Raw genomic sequence first — 19377 nt, 5'->3', positions numbered from 1 at the left:
TTTTCTTGCACAGTTCTTACAGGTGGCACGGCTGAACAGTTAGTTAATAGGCCAAGATGTTCCCTTAAATCAACTTTCACACTTCACTCCTCAAGCTTTCTTGTCTTTGAGCATACAGGAATGAGGGTACACATTTTCTCTGGTACGATGCAACCACAGGGTGGGCCCTCATGTCAGACTATGCTCTGCACCTTTTTTGAACAAGTTGTCGTACTTAGTTTTCCACAATGTCCTATATGGAAAACGAGCAGTTGCGTCCACCCTGATACAATTGTATAGTGTTCCTGACATTAGTACTTGTTGTTTTTTTGTTTGTTTTTTGTTGGAGAAGTAGAGTGCACTGTTCCGTTAGCTGGTAAAAAATACATGGTTAGGAGCAGGGGCGTAGCTATAGGGGAAGCAGGCGAACTTACTGCTTTGGGGCCCGTCCTCCAGGAGGAGGATTTTATTGTCCGGGCACCTTCAACGGTATATACATTAGATACAGTGAAACTGTAGGAAACGGAAAGAGAGGCTGCCGGGCTTGGTCTGAGAGAACAATCTTGACTAAACACAGGAGTGGGGGTTGCACAGGAGGAGAGGGTTGTGAAGAAGCTGCAGGGGGAAGGGGTCCGTTCAAAAATTAGCTGTGGGGCCCAGTCATTTCTAGTTACGCCACTGGTTAGGAGTTCACAAAGAAAATGATGTATTCTCTGTGCTCAGTTTATATATTGTATACATATGACAAACTCGTGTTTCCTGTGAATTAATCTTTCCTTTGCTTTATCCATCATTTTGTGGGTCCACTTGTACTTGCAGGTCTGGAGGCGTGATGGGCAATAGGCTGTAGTATTTTTAATAAAACTCTCCATACCATTTGATCCCACGTATCTATTGACTTTTTTAATGGAGCCTTAATTATACATTGCTACTATGAATCTGTGCTGTGATTTATACCTGCAGAGTCCATTAATGCACAGTATTGATTGTACTTAGGCCACTGTGGTGTATTATAAAAATTGACTGTTCTGCACTAATCCCATGTGTTTAATGCACTCACAGTAAAGCTTCTGTGTATCTATAGAAGTTCAACTCCCTGGGAAGACTTTATCCCTGTAATTGTTTCTTTCCTTTGGAGACCTATGTTTATTATAGTAACCTAGCTGCCACCTAATCAGAGGGACTCTATGAGCTTGCATCCGATTTGAGCGTTTACCAGATCCTAAAAGAGCTAAAACTTTCTCAAACTAAGTTAACTCTGCTTTCAGAGTTGTTTGCTGCCACTTCTTGTAATTTATCTTGGTGATCTTATCACAAGGGAAAATGCAGCACAAAATGATGGCAGTCATCTGATAATTGTCATCAGACCTAACTTAAAAGAGAAAAAAAAAAAAAAAAACAGCCTTATACTTCTTTACAAATTTTTATTTTTTTTTGCATTTTGTTGGTCTTCTACGTAGGTAACTAATGTATAAAGATAATATCTAAAAACTTCCATTGCAATGTTCTAAAGTGATGGTCTATCATTTTATGGTCAGTGGGGTCCTGCACCCCCCACTGATGAGCTGTCTCTGAGTATCTCTAGTGCCTGAACTACACCACTCCATCCATGTATGTAGTTGATGGAGCTGGTTACTGCAGTGCTGCTCCTATTCACTTCGATGGAGGCAGAGCTGCTGTAACCAGCACCGTCAACTGGACAGAGCCTTGTAGTTGAGGTGCCAGCGCTACTGCAGAACAGCTGATCAGTGAAGGAGCAGGATGTCACACCCTGCCAATCAGACTTTGATGGCCTGTCATGACATTAGGCATTTTACAACCTCTTTTTTCCCTTCCCACCCGATGACATAATAGTATGCCGCAATGAGCGAGTTCCAGTGGGAACAGCTGTAATTAAAAGTATTTTTTGAGACTTTAAGGCCTCTTTCACACGGGCGTCCCAGATTTGCTCCGGATGCGTCGCGTGTGCATTGCGGGGAAACCCACGCAAGTAGGCACGCAATTGCAGTCAGTTTAGACTGCGATTGCCTGCCAAAGTTCCGTTTTTTTCTGCGCGAGTGCAATCTGTTTTGCACGCACGTGAGAAAAAACTGAATGTGGTACCCAGACCCAAACTTCTTAACTGAATTCCGGTTTGGGTTAGGCTCCTTTCACACCTGCGTTCAGGTGTCTGCTCGTGAGCTCCGTTTGAAGGGGCTCACAAGCGGCCCTGAACGCAGCCGTCTGGCCCTAATGCATTCTCAGTGGAGGCGGATCCACTGAGAATGCATCCGCCTGCCAGCGCTCAGCCTCCGCTCCGCTCAGTGAGCGGACACCTGAACGCTGCAAGCACCGTTCGGGTGTCCGCCTGGCCGTGCGGAGGCGAGTGGATCCGTTCCGACTTATAATGGAAGTCAATGGGGACGGATCCGCTTGAAGATGACACTATATGGCTCAATCTTCATAATAATATGAGCGGATCCGTTCAGAACGGATCCGATCGAACGCTAGTGTGAAAGTAGCCTTAGGTGTTCTATTCATTATAACATGCTTATAACATGCTTATAAAGGAAAATAATAGCATTCCTAATACAGAATGCTTACGAAAATGTGGCTTGAGGGGTTAAACAATAATAAAAAAAATTAACTCACCTCATCCTCTTGTTCGCGCAGCCAGGATCCTCTTCTTTCTTCTTCTTTCAGGACCTGCAAAAGGACCTTTTAATGACGTAATCGCGCTCACCACGTGGTGAGCGCGGTGACGTCAGCGCAGGTCCTGCGCTGACGTCACCACGTGGTGAGCACGATTACGTCATCAAAGGTCCTTTTGCAGGTCCTGAAAGAAGAAGAAAGAAGAGGATCCCGTCTGCGTGAACAAGAGGATGAGGTGAGTTAATTTCTTTTATTTTTTTAACCCCTCAAGGCACATTTTAGTAAGTATTCTGTATTAAGAATGCTATTATTTACCTTATAACCATGTTGTTATAAGGGAAAATAATACAGTGATTAGACTTAAATGGGGTGGCTCATCCCTATTATCTCCTAGCAACCATGCGTGAAAATCGCACCGCATCCACACTTGCTTGCGGATGCTTGCAATTTTCACGCAGACCCATTCATTTCTACGGGGCCTGCGTTGCGTGAAAAACGCAGAATATAGAACATGCTGCTTTTTTCACGCAACGCACAAGTGATATGTGAAAATCACCACTCATCCGAACAGCTCCATGTGAATGTGTCCGGATTCAGTGTGGGTGCAATGCGTTCACCTCGCGCATTGCACCCACGCGGAAAACTCGCCCGTGTGGTGCTCTGACACACAGGAACCTGGCTGATCAGCCTTTTATTATTTATCAAGCTCAGCCCCTTTCACTTCATTAGGGCTGAGCTGGGCCTAGGCCATGTGACCGATGAACGTGTTGTCACACAGCCTAAGAAAAGCTGAAGAAGGCCGCGGTGCTACTTCGAATGCCGCTGTCTTCTCAAACAACTGATCAGCGGCGGTCCCAGGGGTCGAACCCCCACTGATCAGATACTGATGACCTATCCAGAGGATAAGTCATCAGTATTAAAGTGTTGGGAAACTCCTTTATCGGCTTTGTGAATCAGAAAAAAAAAGTTATCCAACATAGATTGTATATTTAAAGGGGTTTTCCAGTTTGCATCAGCATCCTTTAAATCATTTTTGTAAGGTATTTTGTAAGGTATTTATTTTACCTTTACTGCTCCTATGTCCCGTTCTAGGCTGTGGTCACATGACCATGTCCATGCCGCTTCTTCTTATTTCCTGTGCTTTTATGTCTATCAAACTACATGAGTATTTCTATTAAAAACCATCATAATCCCAAAAAAAACCCTTTAAGGCTGTCAACCAACCTTTTACATACTCATAATTCAGAGTTACATAATTCTGCTCTGACTAAAACACCCTCCTTAGACAGCAGATGTTTGGAGAGGAAGGAGATAATACAAGAAGGGCTGTAGATAGGCAGAAAAGCATGCAAAAGGCAGTTTGCTGGAGGAGACAGCAGCAGCATCCTGGAAACACAGATCCAGCATGTAGGACTGGGAGGGCCACACTCACATGAGAAAAATCTGAAACTAGGAGTAGGTTTCAAACTGAATATCAAGGGGTCTAAAAATGAATGAAGGAGTGAAGATTGCAGAGTGTAATATACTGTATGTAAAGATCATTATTCCAAATCAAAGGTGTCCATAGCCTTTAACTGACAAAATAACTGATACATTGAAAGTGATGTCTGTAATCTATGGAAGCTCCATGTATGAATAAATGAATTTAATTCTAGAAATGTATTGGATTAAATTGATTCACCTACAATGGGGCTGAAACCTCTACATAAATAGATTATATAAAATCTACTCGGAAAAAATATGGATAACGTTACGGGAAGTGTGAACTTCATGGAGGAAATGCCTTCCCTTTTCTTATTCTGAAATGTTAAATATACAAACCGTGCAGGCCAACAATATGCCAAATATTCACATAAAGGGAAAGGCCTTATACGGTTTATCCTCCCTTATGGATAGAACATAGACTTGACTGAATAACTTTTGGGAGAGCGAGGTCTGTGGTAGCCTGGAATATAAATTATATAAGTGGATTTTTTTTTGGGGGGGGGGGGGGGGGCAATCCTACATTATTATGAACATAGACACTAATTTTTATTTATGGATTCTATAAATTTGTTAATACGTTTGATTTTCACTATAGAAGTTATCCATTTAATACAAAGTCTACAATGGTGGGAATTCCGACAGCGAACCTGTCACAATGAGCATGCAGTTCAAACTGCAGGTGATATTTTGTAGAGCAGGAGAAGCTGAGCAGATTGATCTAAACTTTTTTTGTGGGAAAAGATTCAGTTTAAGTTTTAATTTATCCATTTTAGTACCTGCTGTCCCTGTGCTTTAGGATTCCAGTGGGCAGGCGTACTGTGTGATTGACAGACTACCTTGTATGATTGTGCCTGGAGATGGCTGTCACTGAGTAGGACTGCCCAATGGACTCCTAAACTATAAAGAGCATAGGTTTAAATGAATTTTTACAGAATCATTTCCCATAAACTATATATGAATCTGCTCAGCTCCTCCTGCTCTAAAACATTCTGCCTGCCGACCGGACTTTATTTTCATGGTGGCGGGTTTGTTTTAAATGAGAGAGTTCTACAAATATAGGTGTACTGTCTATCCTTGGCTTGCATGTGAACCATGTGAACCAGCAGACTATCAGTTTCATGACTTCTTCTTCCTTGGTGTTGGGATTTTATGAGTTAGGAGACAGGGACACCATACATGGTCATATCTGCTGGCAGATTTTCTACATACCTTCTAACTTATGACAGAATGTGATGTTGAATAAGGCTGAGCATAGTCTAGCGTGAGATAAACATTGTCGTCTTCCTCTTCTCCAAAAACAGAAAGAAGCAAACGCTGAGTGAGAAGATTTGTGCTCCATGCAGAATGAGTTCTGGTGAGCTTACCTCTTGATTTTTGTGTTTTTATTTATTTATTTATTTATTTATTGGGGGGGGGGCAGTTGATCTCTCATTTCCTCTGGACACTCTATTAGAAAGCTGTATTTATTGTAATCTATGACATTAAAAACAGTTTTTTTGTCATTTTATTTGATTGATTTGAATTGTTTTATTTCAGCCTTGAGCGGAGATGAGCGAATTGATTCTACACAAATCAAATGATTACGAATTTCCCAAAGACTCCAATTTTGGCAAATCCGAAGCTTTTGTGTGTATAGCCATACACGTCACTGTCACTTTGACATTACTAATGCTGTCTTGGTGTTAAAAAGCTTAAAGGGGGTTGGATACAGTCCTAGGAGACCCCAATATGTCTTACACGACTTTTCAGGGCAGTTGGGCCACTTTGGATTGGAACTAAATTTATTCAGACAAAATTCCCTCATGTCTAGTCTTGAATTTGGATATATAAATATGAAATATGAAACCGGTTTGTCATATTGGTACAGTTTTAATGTACATTGTCATGATAGTCTTAAGAAGTCTAGACATTTCCTATTGATGTAATGGCGTGTACGATAGCCAGCGTTCACTGACTGAAATGTTGTCCAATGCAGATAACGAAGTTAGCATATCCAACAATGTGGTCAACGGAATAACGTCAAATTGCAACATGCAAGACAAAGGTGAGATATATTATGTGGAAATTGTATCTAATTGAATTAAAAGGGTTCTGTTGTCCGATATGTTGCAATAAAACCGTCTCACCTGAGACATGAGCGCCTGACAGTTGAACATTATGGTCTTGGTCTCATCTTCCTAGGTGCCCGCATTCTTGAGAAAATTGATGTTTTATAATAGTTAAATGTGCCCCTAGGAGCAACGAGGGTGGTGCCATTGCACCTTGTTGCACTCAGAGGCTCCATTTACTGTCCTTCATGCCGCACCCCCACCACTGACAGGGCCAGGCAGTGTAGACTTGGTGCACGTGCGGTACAGGGATGGAGCACCCAACGATCTCCATCACTGTACAACGTGTGCACTGAGCGAGCTCCCACAAGAATTCATGGCCAGGCATGAGTACATCTTCACTGTCTGGCCCAGTCAGTGGTGGGGGCGTGGAATGAGGAGCAGTGGAGCTTCTGGGAGCAATGAGGTGCAACGGCACTGCTCTCATTTTTTCATGGGTCTCATCTGCATATTATAAAAACAATTTTTTTCAAGTACAAACAAGTCAAGCACACAAGTCTCAGATGAGACTGATTTTATGATTTCGTTTGAGGAGTAAATGCCCCCATTTTCAATGTGGTTGCTTTATGCGGTTGTGCAGGTTTTTAAGATGTGTCTGCTTTTGTTCCAGAAGCAGCTCATCCTTAGTCATGTGCTTTGCCAATGGACAAGAGTGGTGCTGTTTTTTCTAACCCTGGACAAACCAAATTGTATCTCCATTACCACGTGTACTTGGTGTGCTCTGACTATATGTATATAGCCTTTTAATCTACAGCCCCTGTCATACATTTTTCTGTATTTACTTACATTATGAATGTGCAGGTTCACATTTACATTCACTTTTAAATCTAGACAGTGCAGTTTTTATTTGGGCCAGAATTTCTGCAGCAGTATTTTCACTGTGCATATAATGCTTTGCCTGCCAAATTTGCATCAAATCTACCCCCAAATCCACATGTTGCATGCAGATATTGGTGTGAATAAGCAATGGTTTGCACCCTATGCATTGCAAAGGGTGAAACTCGCGGAGGAAATCTGAAGCATAAATTGACATGTGCATGATTTAAACTCTGCAAGTGAGTTTGACAAGATTTCTTAAAGTGTAGCCGTCATGTTTTCATAAAAAAATCTATTTTAGCACATATTACTGCTGCAGCAGCATTATGCATACATACCACTGTTTTCCTTGAGTTTTTCCCTTAGTTCCAGATGTTACAATATGAGGACCCTCTCAAGATGGCTCCTCTGCCAGTTCTCTGAGGCCAAAACTGCTTTCCCTCACTTTCCATGCACACTTGCTGTAGCCAGCAGCTCCCTGCTAGCCAATCAGATTGGATTACTGAAGAGACACGCCTCCTCACTCTGAAGCCTAACGCAGGCATGCAGTGTGAAGGACCGCCCCTCCGTCTTTCTGTCTTCTTAGCCGGAGACAGACAATCCATAGCAACTATCTTTAAGGGAGCAGTGGAAAGGGACAGAGGACATTAATGAAAGCTGTTATTATAAGGTAATTACAGATCTTTTGACAATCATTAATCATTGACCGACTAACTCAGGTATACATGCCTAGCTCTAATAAACTAGAAAAAAATAAAAATAATATGACAGTTATACTTTAAAGTGTTATCCTAATTTCTGCTACTGTAAAATGCTGCGGATTTGCTGCACACAAATCCTCTGCAGTTAATCCGTAGCATATGTGCCCTATGTGCGGCACCCAAATCTGCAGCGACAAATCTGCAGCATGTACATCCAGCATGGACACTTCCTGACCCAATGTTAATTTGGGTTATATTGAGCTCTTAAATCAAGAATAGACTGCATTCTATGATTTTTTTTCTAGTCTGTCCTTATTCCACTGGTCTACTGTGATTTATGGCTCAAGAATAGCAGGTTCCCTTTAAGGGTTATAGATTGGCAATATGCGATTTGTAAGATTGTTACAGCCCAACATGGCTAAAATTTCTACGGCCAAAAACAGTAAGTAATGGGTCCTTCATTTTCTTTTTGCAGTATTGAACTATAATAAGTGTTTCAACATGAATTCAACAATTTGAGAATAAATAGGCTTACACAGGCTAAGTGATAAAAATATTTACTAAGGCTCCATTCACACGTCCGTGATGTGTTGCGGGTCCGCAACACACCAGCCCGGCACCCCCATAGAAATGCCTATTCTTGTCCGCAAGCTGCGGACAAGAATAGGACATGTTCTATCTTTTGCGGAGCTGCGGACCTGAAGATCAGGGCCGCGCTCCGCAATTGCGGATGCAGACAGCGCACTGTGTGCTGTCCGCATCCATTCCGTCCCCATAGAGAATGAATGGGTCCGTACCCGTTCCGCAAAATTGCGGAACGGATGCGGACACATTCTGCGGATGTGTGAATGGAGCCTAAGTGTGATTAAATATAAGGTAAAACAGATGAATCACATACAGAATAAATAATAATCAATCACCTGGCCTACACAATACATGTCATAGCACATGGTTGACACCCCATGGTGATCCGAGAGAGAGAGATGGTGACCTACAACATCTTAGGCCTCTTTCACACTTGCGTTGGCCGGATCCTGAAAAACGCGAGTGTACTGAAAGCATTTGAAGACGGATCCGTCTTCAAAATGCTTTCAGTGTTACTATGGCAGCCAGGACGCTAATAAAGTCCTGGTTGCCATAGTAGGAGTGGGGAGCGGGGGAGCCACATACTTACAGTCCGCGCGGCTACCGGGGCGCTCCAGAGTGACGTTAGAGCGCCCCATGCGCATTGATGACGTGCCATGCGATCACGTGATCCATGCGCTTGGGGCGCCCTGACGTCACTCTGGAGCGCCCCGGGAGCCGCACGGACGGTAAGTATGCTGCTCCCCGCTCCCCACTACACTTTACCATGGCTGCCAGGACTTTAGCGTCCCGGCAGCCATGGTAACCATTGAGAAAAAGCTAAACGTCGTATCCGGCAATGCGCCGAAACGACGTTTAGCTTAAGGCCGGATCCGGATCAATGCCTTTCAATGGGCATTCATTCCGGATCCGGCCTTGCGGCAAGTCTTCTGGATTTTTGGCCGGAGCAAAAAGCGCAGCATGCTGCGGTATTTTCTCCGGCCAAAAAACGTTCCGTTCTGGAACTGAAGATATCCTGATGCATCCTGAACGGATTTCACTCCATTTAGAATGCATTAGGATAAGACTGATCAGGATTCTTCCGGCATAGAGCCCCGACGACGGAACTCTATACCGGAAGACAAGAACGCAGGTGTGAAAGAGCCCTTACCTGGATGATATTCTCAGCGGAGTTCCAGTTATTTGTCTTTGTGCAGAAAGGTTTATCTCTTTCATCCCCTCCTCTTTAGGATGTCCAGTGTGTAGTACTCATGTCTTTGAGATAATCAATCAGGAATGCAGCCTGCTCAGCTCAATGGGGGTCTTTGTATAGGTTACCTAGACATCTCTAAATCACTACATTACAAGGAATATCATTACAAAAAAATATAGACTGTGATATAATAATTGACGAGGACACAACCAATCCGTACTTAATAAGGTCCATAAAATACCCTTACGACACAATAAGACAAACATCAGCATATTTCCTGTACGTTTGAGCAGCATTTAATGGATGGGTAATGTCCTATTATCAGATCTTTTGCACATGGGAGAACCAAAGTAGTAGGACTAGGCAGCAGAAAGTCACTTCAGTCTTCCCTACAAAAAAGGGACAATGTTTCTGCACTTGATTGGGCGAATCTAGTTGGATTTCTGGTACTTTATTCCATAGGGTACATGTATATGCTGCAGATTTGCCGTATTGGATTTATGTCGAAAATCTGAAGCCACAAATAGGATGCGATTTTAAGAAATCTGATCTGTAGGCTGCAAAAGAATCCACAGTGTAAGGCCTTATTCACATCGATGTTTCTGATTTCCCTTGTTCTTCTCCGTTATAGGAGGAAAACAATGTGACATAACTGACACGAATAGAGCCAAACAGATCCCATTGACTAGAAGGAGATCTATTTAGCCGTTGGCACGGATGTGAACAACCACTAAACTGATCTGCAGTGCTGATTTTGAATCCTCAAAATGTCAATGTAGGTTGCAGATTTCCACCGTGGCTTGCAATGCATAGGGTGACGTGCGCAACAATTTTGCATGTGGAGTTGGTGCGGAAATTCTGCCCTTAGGGTATGGCCACACAGGATGGAAAAGCCTGCTGTGAGTTGTTCCACGGCATTGACATGTAATTACATGCAGGTTTTGCGGTGGATCTCACCCTCTGCGTTGCAAAGGGTGAAGCGACCCGATGCAGGTCTGTTTACGCTGCAGATTTGTGTGTGAATATTTCTTGAAATCTCATCTACTTTGCTGGGACTGTACAGCGCGGTGAATTTGCCGTACAAAAATCTAGGGTCTATCCACCATGTGTGAATATAGTCGCTGGAATGATTTAGAATAGAATGGGTGTCCTGAATACTTTTCTTTCAGGAGCATCTGTGTTAAGCAGATGTTGAAATAGAAAAATATAGATGGGAACTTGTTTGGCCAATTTAGAAATAGATTTTATCGCTGTATTTAGAATATATTACCATTGCCGGCAATCAGATAAGGTGCTCGTCAAGGACACGGATATCATGGATTCAACTTTTCTCAGTTTTGGGAAAAACAGACAAGAATAGGACAGGTTATATATTTTTTTATGGAGCAACGCAACGGGTGCGGACAGCACACGGAGTGCTGTCCACATCTTTTGCGGCCCTATTGAAGTGAATGGGTCCGCACCTGAGCCGCAAAAGCTGTGCATGAGGCCTAAATGATATCTTGGATTTCAGTGAGACCGCTCCACAGTACTGATTTGAATTATAGGTGATCCCACACGTGCATCTATTTAAGTTTTTACCTCTCTTTAAAGGGAACCTGTCACCGGGATTTTGTGCATAGAGCTGAGGACATGGGTTGCTAGATGGCCGCTAGCACATCTGCAATACCCAGTCCCCATAGCTCTGTGTGCTTTTATTGTGTAAAAAAAAAAAAGATTTGATACATATGCAAATTAACCTGAGATGAGTCCTGTATGTGAGATGAGCCAGGGACAGGACTCATCTCAGGTTAATTTGTAAATGTATCAAATCTTTTTTTTTTTTACACAATAAAAGCACACAGAGCTATGGGGACTGGTATTGCAGATGTGCAAGTGGCGATCTAGCAACCCATGTCACAAGTTCCCTTTACGGACCAAAAATCTTGTCTTGTAACCTGATGCATACATATACATCGGCACCTAATTATGGCACTTCTGTGGTATGAAGGGCCTAGTCCTTGCTCACCATGACTCTATGGGCATTTCTTCCACCTGTTTGCTACTGTTGCAGTTTCTGCAGACTGTATTTGCCATTACTTTATGACCGGTGGGGGGCTGACCTCTAGGACCCTCAGCAGTCCTGAGAATAATGGGGCCACAGAGCTGATTCAATGCTGTGGGCCCCTTCATAGTCCTTGCCGTCACAGCAGCCCCCCAGCCCCCCTCTGTGCAGGAGAACTACAGCGCATCTCAGTTGAAGTGAATGGAGCCGGCAGCAGTTCTCTATACAGCCGAGTGACTGGAAGTGCCAATGTATAGGGAAAAATAGTCCTGAATTACTGCTGCAGTCCCTTCATTCTTAGGATTCGTTGGGATCCCAGAGGTTGGACATTTCAATTTTTTTTTATACATTTCTTATTAAAATTGTTATATAATATGCTGCATGATCCAATAGATATGACTTGAGAAAATGGCTGAAGCATGAGATTTTAAGATAATGTAGGAAGGAGGGGGAGGTACACATCCAGAGGTACAGTTACCCATTAGCATTTACAAGTGGCCAGAGAAATAAAGCAGATGGAGGGTTTGGCACTTTGGTTGTTTGTGAGCCTCTGCTGTTCTGTTAGATATTCTGTTACCTTGTATTAATATTATACCAGTAAATAATTTTAGTTTAATTTTAGATAATGTCATTGTTTGCAGTTGTCTGGTCCCATAATAAGTATGTGACGCTTCAGTTATGTAGTGACTTAAATAGCTGTCAGTTTGTCTGCCCACTATTTGTGGCTGTTTAGCCAATTAGTCTGATTTACAGCCCAGTCACTTCCAAATCTCTTAATTACTTTGCCTTCTATGAGTCACTTATTGGTTAACAAATTATAGACACACCCATGTTTTGTCTGTTAGGAAATTCTTACTCCTTCCTTGAAAGGGTTTTCCAGTTTGCATCAACATCCTTTAAAATAATCGTTTATGAAGTTCGCTGTAATTTGTAATGTATTTCTTTTATTTTTATTGTTCCCATCTCTCCTTCTGGGTTGTGGTCACGTGACCATGCCTGCAGCTCAGCTGTTGTGTCTGTGGTCGGGGCAGTGATAGGGGAGTGTCTATGTAACTAGCGGGGTGGGAGGAGCTATAAACTAGCTGGGCGTTGTTAGGGGCGGTGATAGGGGAGTGTCTATGTAACTAGCGGGGTGGGAGGAGCTATAAACTTGCTGGGCGTTGTTAGGGGCGGTGATGGGGGAGTGTCTATGTAACTAGCGGGGTGGGAGGAGCTATAAACTAGCTGGGCGGTGATAGGGGAGTGTCTATGTAATTATGTAATATAGAGGCAGAGAAAGTAGGGTGGCACTGCTGCATGTGTTACATTGTCATTATCTGCCATACTATGTACATGCTTTGTTTTGTTGCAATTATTTGTTTTAACTATTAGTGATTAACTTACCAGCGTCTATGTTGCTATACAAAACGGACGCTGTTCCAATAAATACTGACGCACACCAGCGCAGTGAGGTCAGTGGCCAAACGAAGAGCGAAACGTCCGTCACCGCTCTTGTGTCCGTACAGCTCTCTTGTTATGCTCCTGCCGGATCGCTTTTAACATTGAAGAATAAAGGATTGTTTTTTATACAGCAGTGGTGAGTGCCGCCCTCTGTTTCATATTTTCACCTCTCATTTTGCTGTCTATGTAACTCGCTGGTGGGAGGAGCTATAAATTAGCTGGGTGTTGATAGGGGCAGTGATAGGGGAGTGTCCATGTAACTAGCTGGTGGGAGGAGCTTTAGACTAGCTGGGTTTTGTTAGGGGCGGTGCTGGAGCTGGCAGGAGAAGTGCATCATGGGTTTGGTTGGATACCGCAACAGGACGTTCTACATACAGGATGGAAACAATCAGAGTGAATTTGTTTACATGGTGAAAATGAGTCAGGAGCAGGGGCGTAACTACCATAGCGGCAGACCATGCGACTGCTATGGGGCCCAGGGCAAGAGGGGGCCCAGTCTTAGTTGGGATTATCTTCTCTTCTACTGGAGGAAAAAACTTGGTTGGGACTCCACTCTCTAAAGCAGGGGTGCGCCACATGCGGCCCTTGATACCATTCTGTACGGCCACCCAACCATCTGGTAACAGATATGTATTTCTATGTTTTGTGGCTACTCACATATATTTTTCATGTATTCTCCCATTAGATGGGAGTCCTGGAAGTGTAACTAGACATTCATGATGTATACCAAATGTTCAATATGCCATAAATGCAGCGTTTCAATTGTTAATACCCTGTTAAATTGTATTTTCGGCCCTTGTCATTGGTTCAGTCTGGCAATGTTGCCCCCAACCAGAAAACGTTGTGCCACCCCTGCCCTAAAGGAACAACTTTTAGCAAATGAGGTAGGGTCATTGAAAAGGGTTTAGGCAGAAACCCTTCTGTCCTGTGTGACAAAACAGATTTTGGCGGCTGTGCCAGACTCCCTAGTAGGATAAACCTACTATAACTACCTTTCACTTTGCATTGATAACATAGGATGGTCCATTGCATAGAGCCATGTGCTCTAATGGGTGCCATATGCACAAAGCTAGTCTCCTCTAGAAGCAATACTTCTATACATATGCTTAGGTTTTTTCTGTACTTAATTTTCTACAAGAAACGTATTCAACTGTATGGCATACCACTGTGTCGAGCATATTTTTTGCCGTATTGTATAGTGTTGGGGCCTACAATGTTTTATACATAAAAAAATGCAAATGTCGAGCAAATACCAAGAAGACTCCTGTTTGGCACCAAATACATAGAAACATAGAAACATAGAATGTGTCGGCAGATAAGAACCATTTGGCCCATCTAGTCTGCCCAATATACTGAATACTATGAATAGCCCCGGCCCTATCTTATATGAAGGATGGCCTTGTGCCTATCCCATGCATGCTTAAACTCCTTCACTGTATTTGCAGCTACCACTTCTGCAGGAAGGCTATTCCATGCATCCACTACCCTCTCAGTAAAGTAATACTTCCTTATATTACTTTTAAACCTTTGCCCCTCTAATTTAAAACTGTGTCCTCTTGTGGTAGTTTTTCTTCTTTTAAATATGCTCTCCTCCTTTACCGAGTTGATTCCCTTTATGTATTTAAAAGTTTCTATCATATCCCCTCGGTCTCTTCTTTCTTCCAAGCTATACATGTTAAGGTCTTTTAACCTTTCCTGGTAAGTTTTATCCTGCAATCCATGGACCAGTTTAGTAGCTCTTCTCTGAACTTTAGTAGCTCTTCTCTGAACATGATTGGTTATACCCATTTTTATCCTACAGAGTCCAACATATTTGGCATTGAATGGGATCTGTCTACCTGGATGTCCAGGAGCCAGATGAGCACCACGAATTTAGCTGAGCAGACAGACAAGTGCTTATAAAAGGAGCAGCATATTAAGATAAAAGCTTTTTATGGAAAGTCTAGTCTAAACAAAGTAATACATGGCTACCGACTAGGCAAACTTTTCTAGAGGTATTATAGAAAAAAAGATAAAGCTTTACCTACTCGCCTGTGATTATCTTCAGTATGTCTTCTACATAACCCATCTGTATAGATACTGTAAGGGCCCCCATACACATTATGTTATTGTGAGCTGAACCTGCCATTTTCAGTGGGATCGGCTAGCATATATGGGTTGTTTCTCCCCCTACATATGTCAGAAGGAGAAAAGGATCGGGTGCCTTAAATTGTAAAGCCCAATCCTTTTGTTCTCCAAGGAGGTAAACTACTAGCAGAGATGTCTAGCAGCCGCTTTGTCCTCTCTCACTTGGATAAACTGACTCTGTGTATGGGGGAGTCGGCAGAGAAAGCTGTTGGCCAAAGAGATACAGCTAACAGCTGTTGAAGATGGGCGTTTTAAAGGGGTTTTCCAGGGGTAAAATATTGATGGCCTATCCTCAGGATAGGGCATAAATATCTAATCGGTGCGAGTCCCACTCACGGCATCCCTGTCTATCACCTGTTTGAAGCTGTGGCTCTCCGCGAATGGGACTGGACTGCGATGCAAAGCACTGCCACTATCCTGTGATTTGTATGCTGTGAGGAGTCCACAGCTCTCACCAGAGCACCACAGCTTTTTCAGATAGCTTCTCAGCGGGGTTTCTGGGTATCTGACCCCTCCCCCTCGGATCACATATTGATGACCTGTCCTGAGGATAGGTTAGCAATATTTTACTCCTGGGAAACCCCCTCTAAAGAAGAACTCCCTCCAAAAAATGTATTCTCTGACCTGCTATTTTATTACCAGTGGCTGGCTGGTGTATTTTTGAGTTATAACCTCCCTTCTGCTTCTCATGTGACCAGCAATCAGACTCTCCAACTGACACAGCATTTTTTGTGTGGATAGTAAGCCAGTTTCTCCATGTATTCCTATGGGAGCCTCACTCTCAGTCTCATAGGAATTAATAGAGACATAACTGACTTTCTGTCCTGTGTCAGATGGAGATCAGAGAGTTGGTCACATGACAATGCTGAGGATCAGAATGGAGGGGGTAACTCAAATACAGTCACTGATGAGAAAATGACATTTACTACAGATTACATCATGTACCTTTCTAACAGGTCAGAGAACAAAGATTTTTTCGGGAGTTCTACTTTAACTCTCTACCCCCCATATATTTTCCCTACAAGCTTCGTATTTACAGCATATGATGGTAGATGTTTTTTTTCCCCCTTGGATTCATTGAGTGGGGCTCTATAGGTTCCCTGCTATGGCTTTCTGCATAAGGTCTTAAAGAGCCTATGTGAGAAACTCACATTTGTACAGTCTGAAGCAAAACTACAGTAAATGGGAGCATTAAGCATTAATACTGATTAAAACCTTGTTAAAGGTTAATTATAAGTTTAATAGAGGATGCCCCCTGATTTGGGACCCTTGGTCAAGAGCCAGCCACATAAAGCATCTTTACTTTTGGAGAACCCAGGACTTCCATGTATTACATAGGCAGCCCATTTCTGTGATGATGCTACAGGGAAAAGCTGCTGCCAGAAATAGATTGTCTAAAGCAGTGAAATCCTTTAGAGTAGTTCTCTGGGACTTTAAAGGGATTCTCCAAGACTGGACTTTTTTATTTTGGGTCAGGCAGGGTGCAGGAATAAAAAATAAAATAAAGTACTCACTGGCACTTCAGTTCCAGCTCCCTTCTCTTCTGCTTCTAGATCCTTCTTGACCAGAATTATGACTGGTGCCACCCAATCATTAGGTTCAAAGGTGACCTGTGCAGCCATGGTACGTGAAGATTGTCACCACCGAGGCTATCGTTTGGCCAGCAGTGGTGATGTGTGTGCACCGGAAGCTTAGGAAAAGGCAGTTTGATGCTGGAACGGGGCAGCGTTGATAGATGAGTCTTTTTTTTCTTTTTCTTTTTCAAATTGTTCACTGGAGCTGACCCCTCAACTGTATCAGTATGAATGCTGCAGTACCGCAGCGGTGCCGCAATACCTGCTGCCCAACAACCATATAACACAAACACTATAATATTAAGGTACTGCGCACTACCTGCCCCGATGCATAACCTGCTAACCTTGCTGGAGAGAGAACCACAGTCACATATCAGTATTACGCCAAGATTATCTTGCTATTGAATCTCTGTAGCGCTCCTAATGCAGGTTTGCTTTCAGGGTATCTTCGGGTCTAGTATCTCTTTTCGCTGGAGCACACCCCGAGCGGTCGCATTGCTCCATGCTACTAAGTTTGAAGGCTCACGCTCACTTAGAGCGATCTAGTGACGTTACTAATCGAGCTATGGATCACTAAGTGCCATACTTCCAACGTGTTTCGGAAAATGTGTTGTCCATCGTCAGTGAATCATCTGTGGTTCTCTCTCCAGGAAGGTTAGCAGGTTATACGTCGGGGCAGGTAGTACGCAGTACCTTATATTATAGTGTTTTCTTTTATTTTTTTGAACCCCTGTACCCTGCTTGGGCCGGTTTCTGAGGACCCCTTTAATGGCTCCTTTGGATGGGATTTAGCTGTAGGAAACCAGGTACTCTCGCTATACAACGTACCTGTTCTGGAGCCTTTAATCAGCTAATCAGTGGGGTTATCCTCAGGAATGTCTAAAAAAAGACTATAAACTATAAAACAAAAACTATAAGGGTAAAAGCTGAAAAACACATAACTAATAACATGCTCTTTGGCAGTCAGAAATGTTTTGTCAGTGTGATGATATCTCAAATAACTTGTGTCAAGACCATTTATAGGTGGAAGAGGTCATGGAAAGCTTTGATTTTAGTATTTCTCTTGGGCAGAAGGAAATCCACCATTAGTGATTCTGAGAATATGACACTGTTTTACCAACGAACGTGAAAGAAATCTGATTTATATAACGGCATATGAGCGCTCGTGTGACATTTGAATACTTAGTGTTCATTTTCAGATACAGTGTTACTTTTGTGTTCGCAGCAGACGGCTCTCCTTTAAGTACACGTTCATGCTCTGCTATTACAATCATTCCCGTGAAGGCAACGCAAAACTTTCCTGATCTTGTGCCAACTCCAGGTATATGCTTGGAACGCAAATGAAGCGGTGTCCGTTGTGCATATGTTTGCGTTGCCTCCCACTGACATTACGTTCATATACATGCTTGCCGTTTTCCATTAATGATTATGCTTTTACATTTGTGACCATTATAACTATGGGCCTGTTCGGAATGTCATTGCTGGCTTTAATGTGAACTAAGAAAATAAGGCATGAACAGTAAACTCATTTATTTTTGTTATACCTGCATGGTCTTTACTTTTTTTATTATATGGAACTTATTTTGTGCTAAATAAGTGATGCTTTTGTAAACTATGCACATAGCTGGCCTATGAGACTAATACCAAATCAACGGAGCCCATGGGTTAATACGGATTGCGTTACCCAGTAGAAATTGTAACAAAATGGCGTATACTTGACGCGTTCATTTTGTTTGCAGTATATAGCTCTATTTGAAGAGGTTCGAGGCATGTGCTTTCCGGCTACATTGTTTTTGAACCCTCCTGCTACAAGCTGGACCAACCTCATCCTAAACTGTGCCTATTCAGTATTTTAGGAAAGACCTAATTTTTCATTTTTTCAAAGGGTCCTTTTGTTTTTTAAGCAAAAGCTTAGATTGGTGCAAATAAACAAACTGTATTATGATCACCGTACTGATCCCCACTGCTCCCATGCTGCCCCTTTCCGGGTCCACCAGTGATTGTATTTTGACACAGACTTGTGGCCGCTGCACTGGGCACCACTGAGTCCTTGTAAGAAAGAGCACAGTAATAATAGGAGCTGCTATGAGGATGGAGGAAATAATTGTATGTATCTGCTGCATCCTCTCTATATACATATACTGTATATTGAAACCATAATGAGCACTCCTGTAATACTTCTAATACCCGGAACGCTCCTCATAGAGCTGGGAGCAACACAAGTAATAGAGGGCCAAGCATGAATTACATTTTTCTGTGAATTATCTCCCAGTGCCTGAATTCTATGATGGTGTGTTAGAATTACCCCCATTCACAGAAAACAGAACATATAAGTGGCCCCTGAATTCTGCTGATGGACCGAGGGAACAATTTCGAGGGACCTTAATTCTTCACTGCTGTCATATTATTCTGTGCCAGTCTAGTCATGGAGGAAATAGGTGATCTGTAGTTTGAAGGCATTTTTGTTCAAGCGAATGGACTGCAGCGTAGATTCACGATACACTGTGTAGTCGTAGATATGTTGGGGATATAACAGATTGGTGAAGTCCCTACCACTTGAAGCCCCAGCAATCGTGAGAACAGGGACACCATATCCCTCGTCGAGCATGGATCATCACAGTGCTTGCCTATTCCCAGAATTCCTGTACAAGTGAATGGAGTGGCAGGAGGAGCAGTGCACAGGGTCATTCTGCTG

General features: G+C 42.8%; 1 protein-coding gene across 25 annotated transcripts in view; it reads left to right on the top strand.

Moving 5' to 3' along the window:
- Nucleotides 1-19377, top strand: part of SORBS1 (sorbin and SH3 domain containing 1) — a 336387-nt gene that overhangs the window by 208216 nt on the left and 108794 nt on the right. For 18 of the 25 annotated variants that reach the window (XR_006390469.1, XM_044298981.1, XM_044298976.1 and 15 more), the window contains 3 exons: nucleotides 5397-5449; nucleotides 6071-6139; nucleotides 17908-18003. Coding sequence is in view for 24 of the 25 variants with exons in the window: in XM_044298981.1 (XP_044154916.1) it covers nucleotides 5397-5449; nucleotides 6071-6139; nucleotides 17908-18003 (218 nt within the window). In the remaining variant the exon portion in view is untranslated. Of the gene's footprint in view, nucleotides 1-5396; nucleotides 5450-5631; nucleotides 5722-6070; nucleotides 6140-17907; nucleotides 18004-19377 lie in introns of all 25 variants that reach the window. The other 7 variants (XM_044298980.1, XM_044298978.1, XM_044298977.1 and 4 more) reach the window with 5 other exon arrangements.

This window comes from Bufo gargarizans, chromosome 6, assembly GCF_014858855.1.
Source record: "Bufo gargarizans isolate SCDJY-AF-19 chromosome 6, ASM1485885v1, whole genome shotgun sequence".
NCBI classification, from domain to species: Eukaryota; Metazoa; Chordata; class Amphibia; order Anura; family Bufonidae; genus Bufo; species Bufo gargarizans.
The sequence above is the reverse complement of the archived record's forward strand: the minus strand, read 5'-3'. Positions and strand labels throughout refer to the sequence as shown.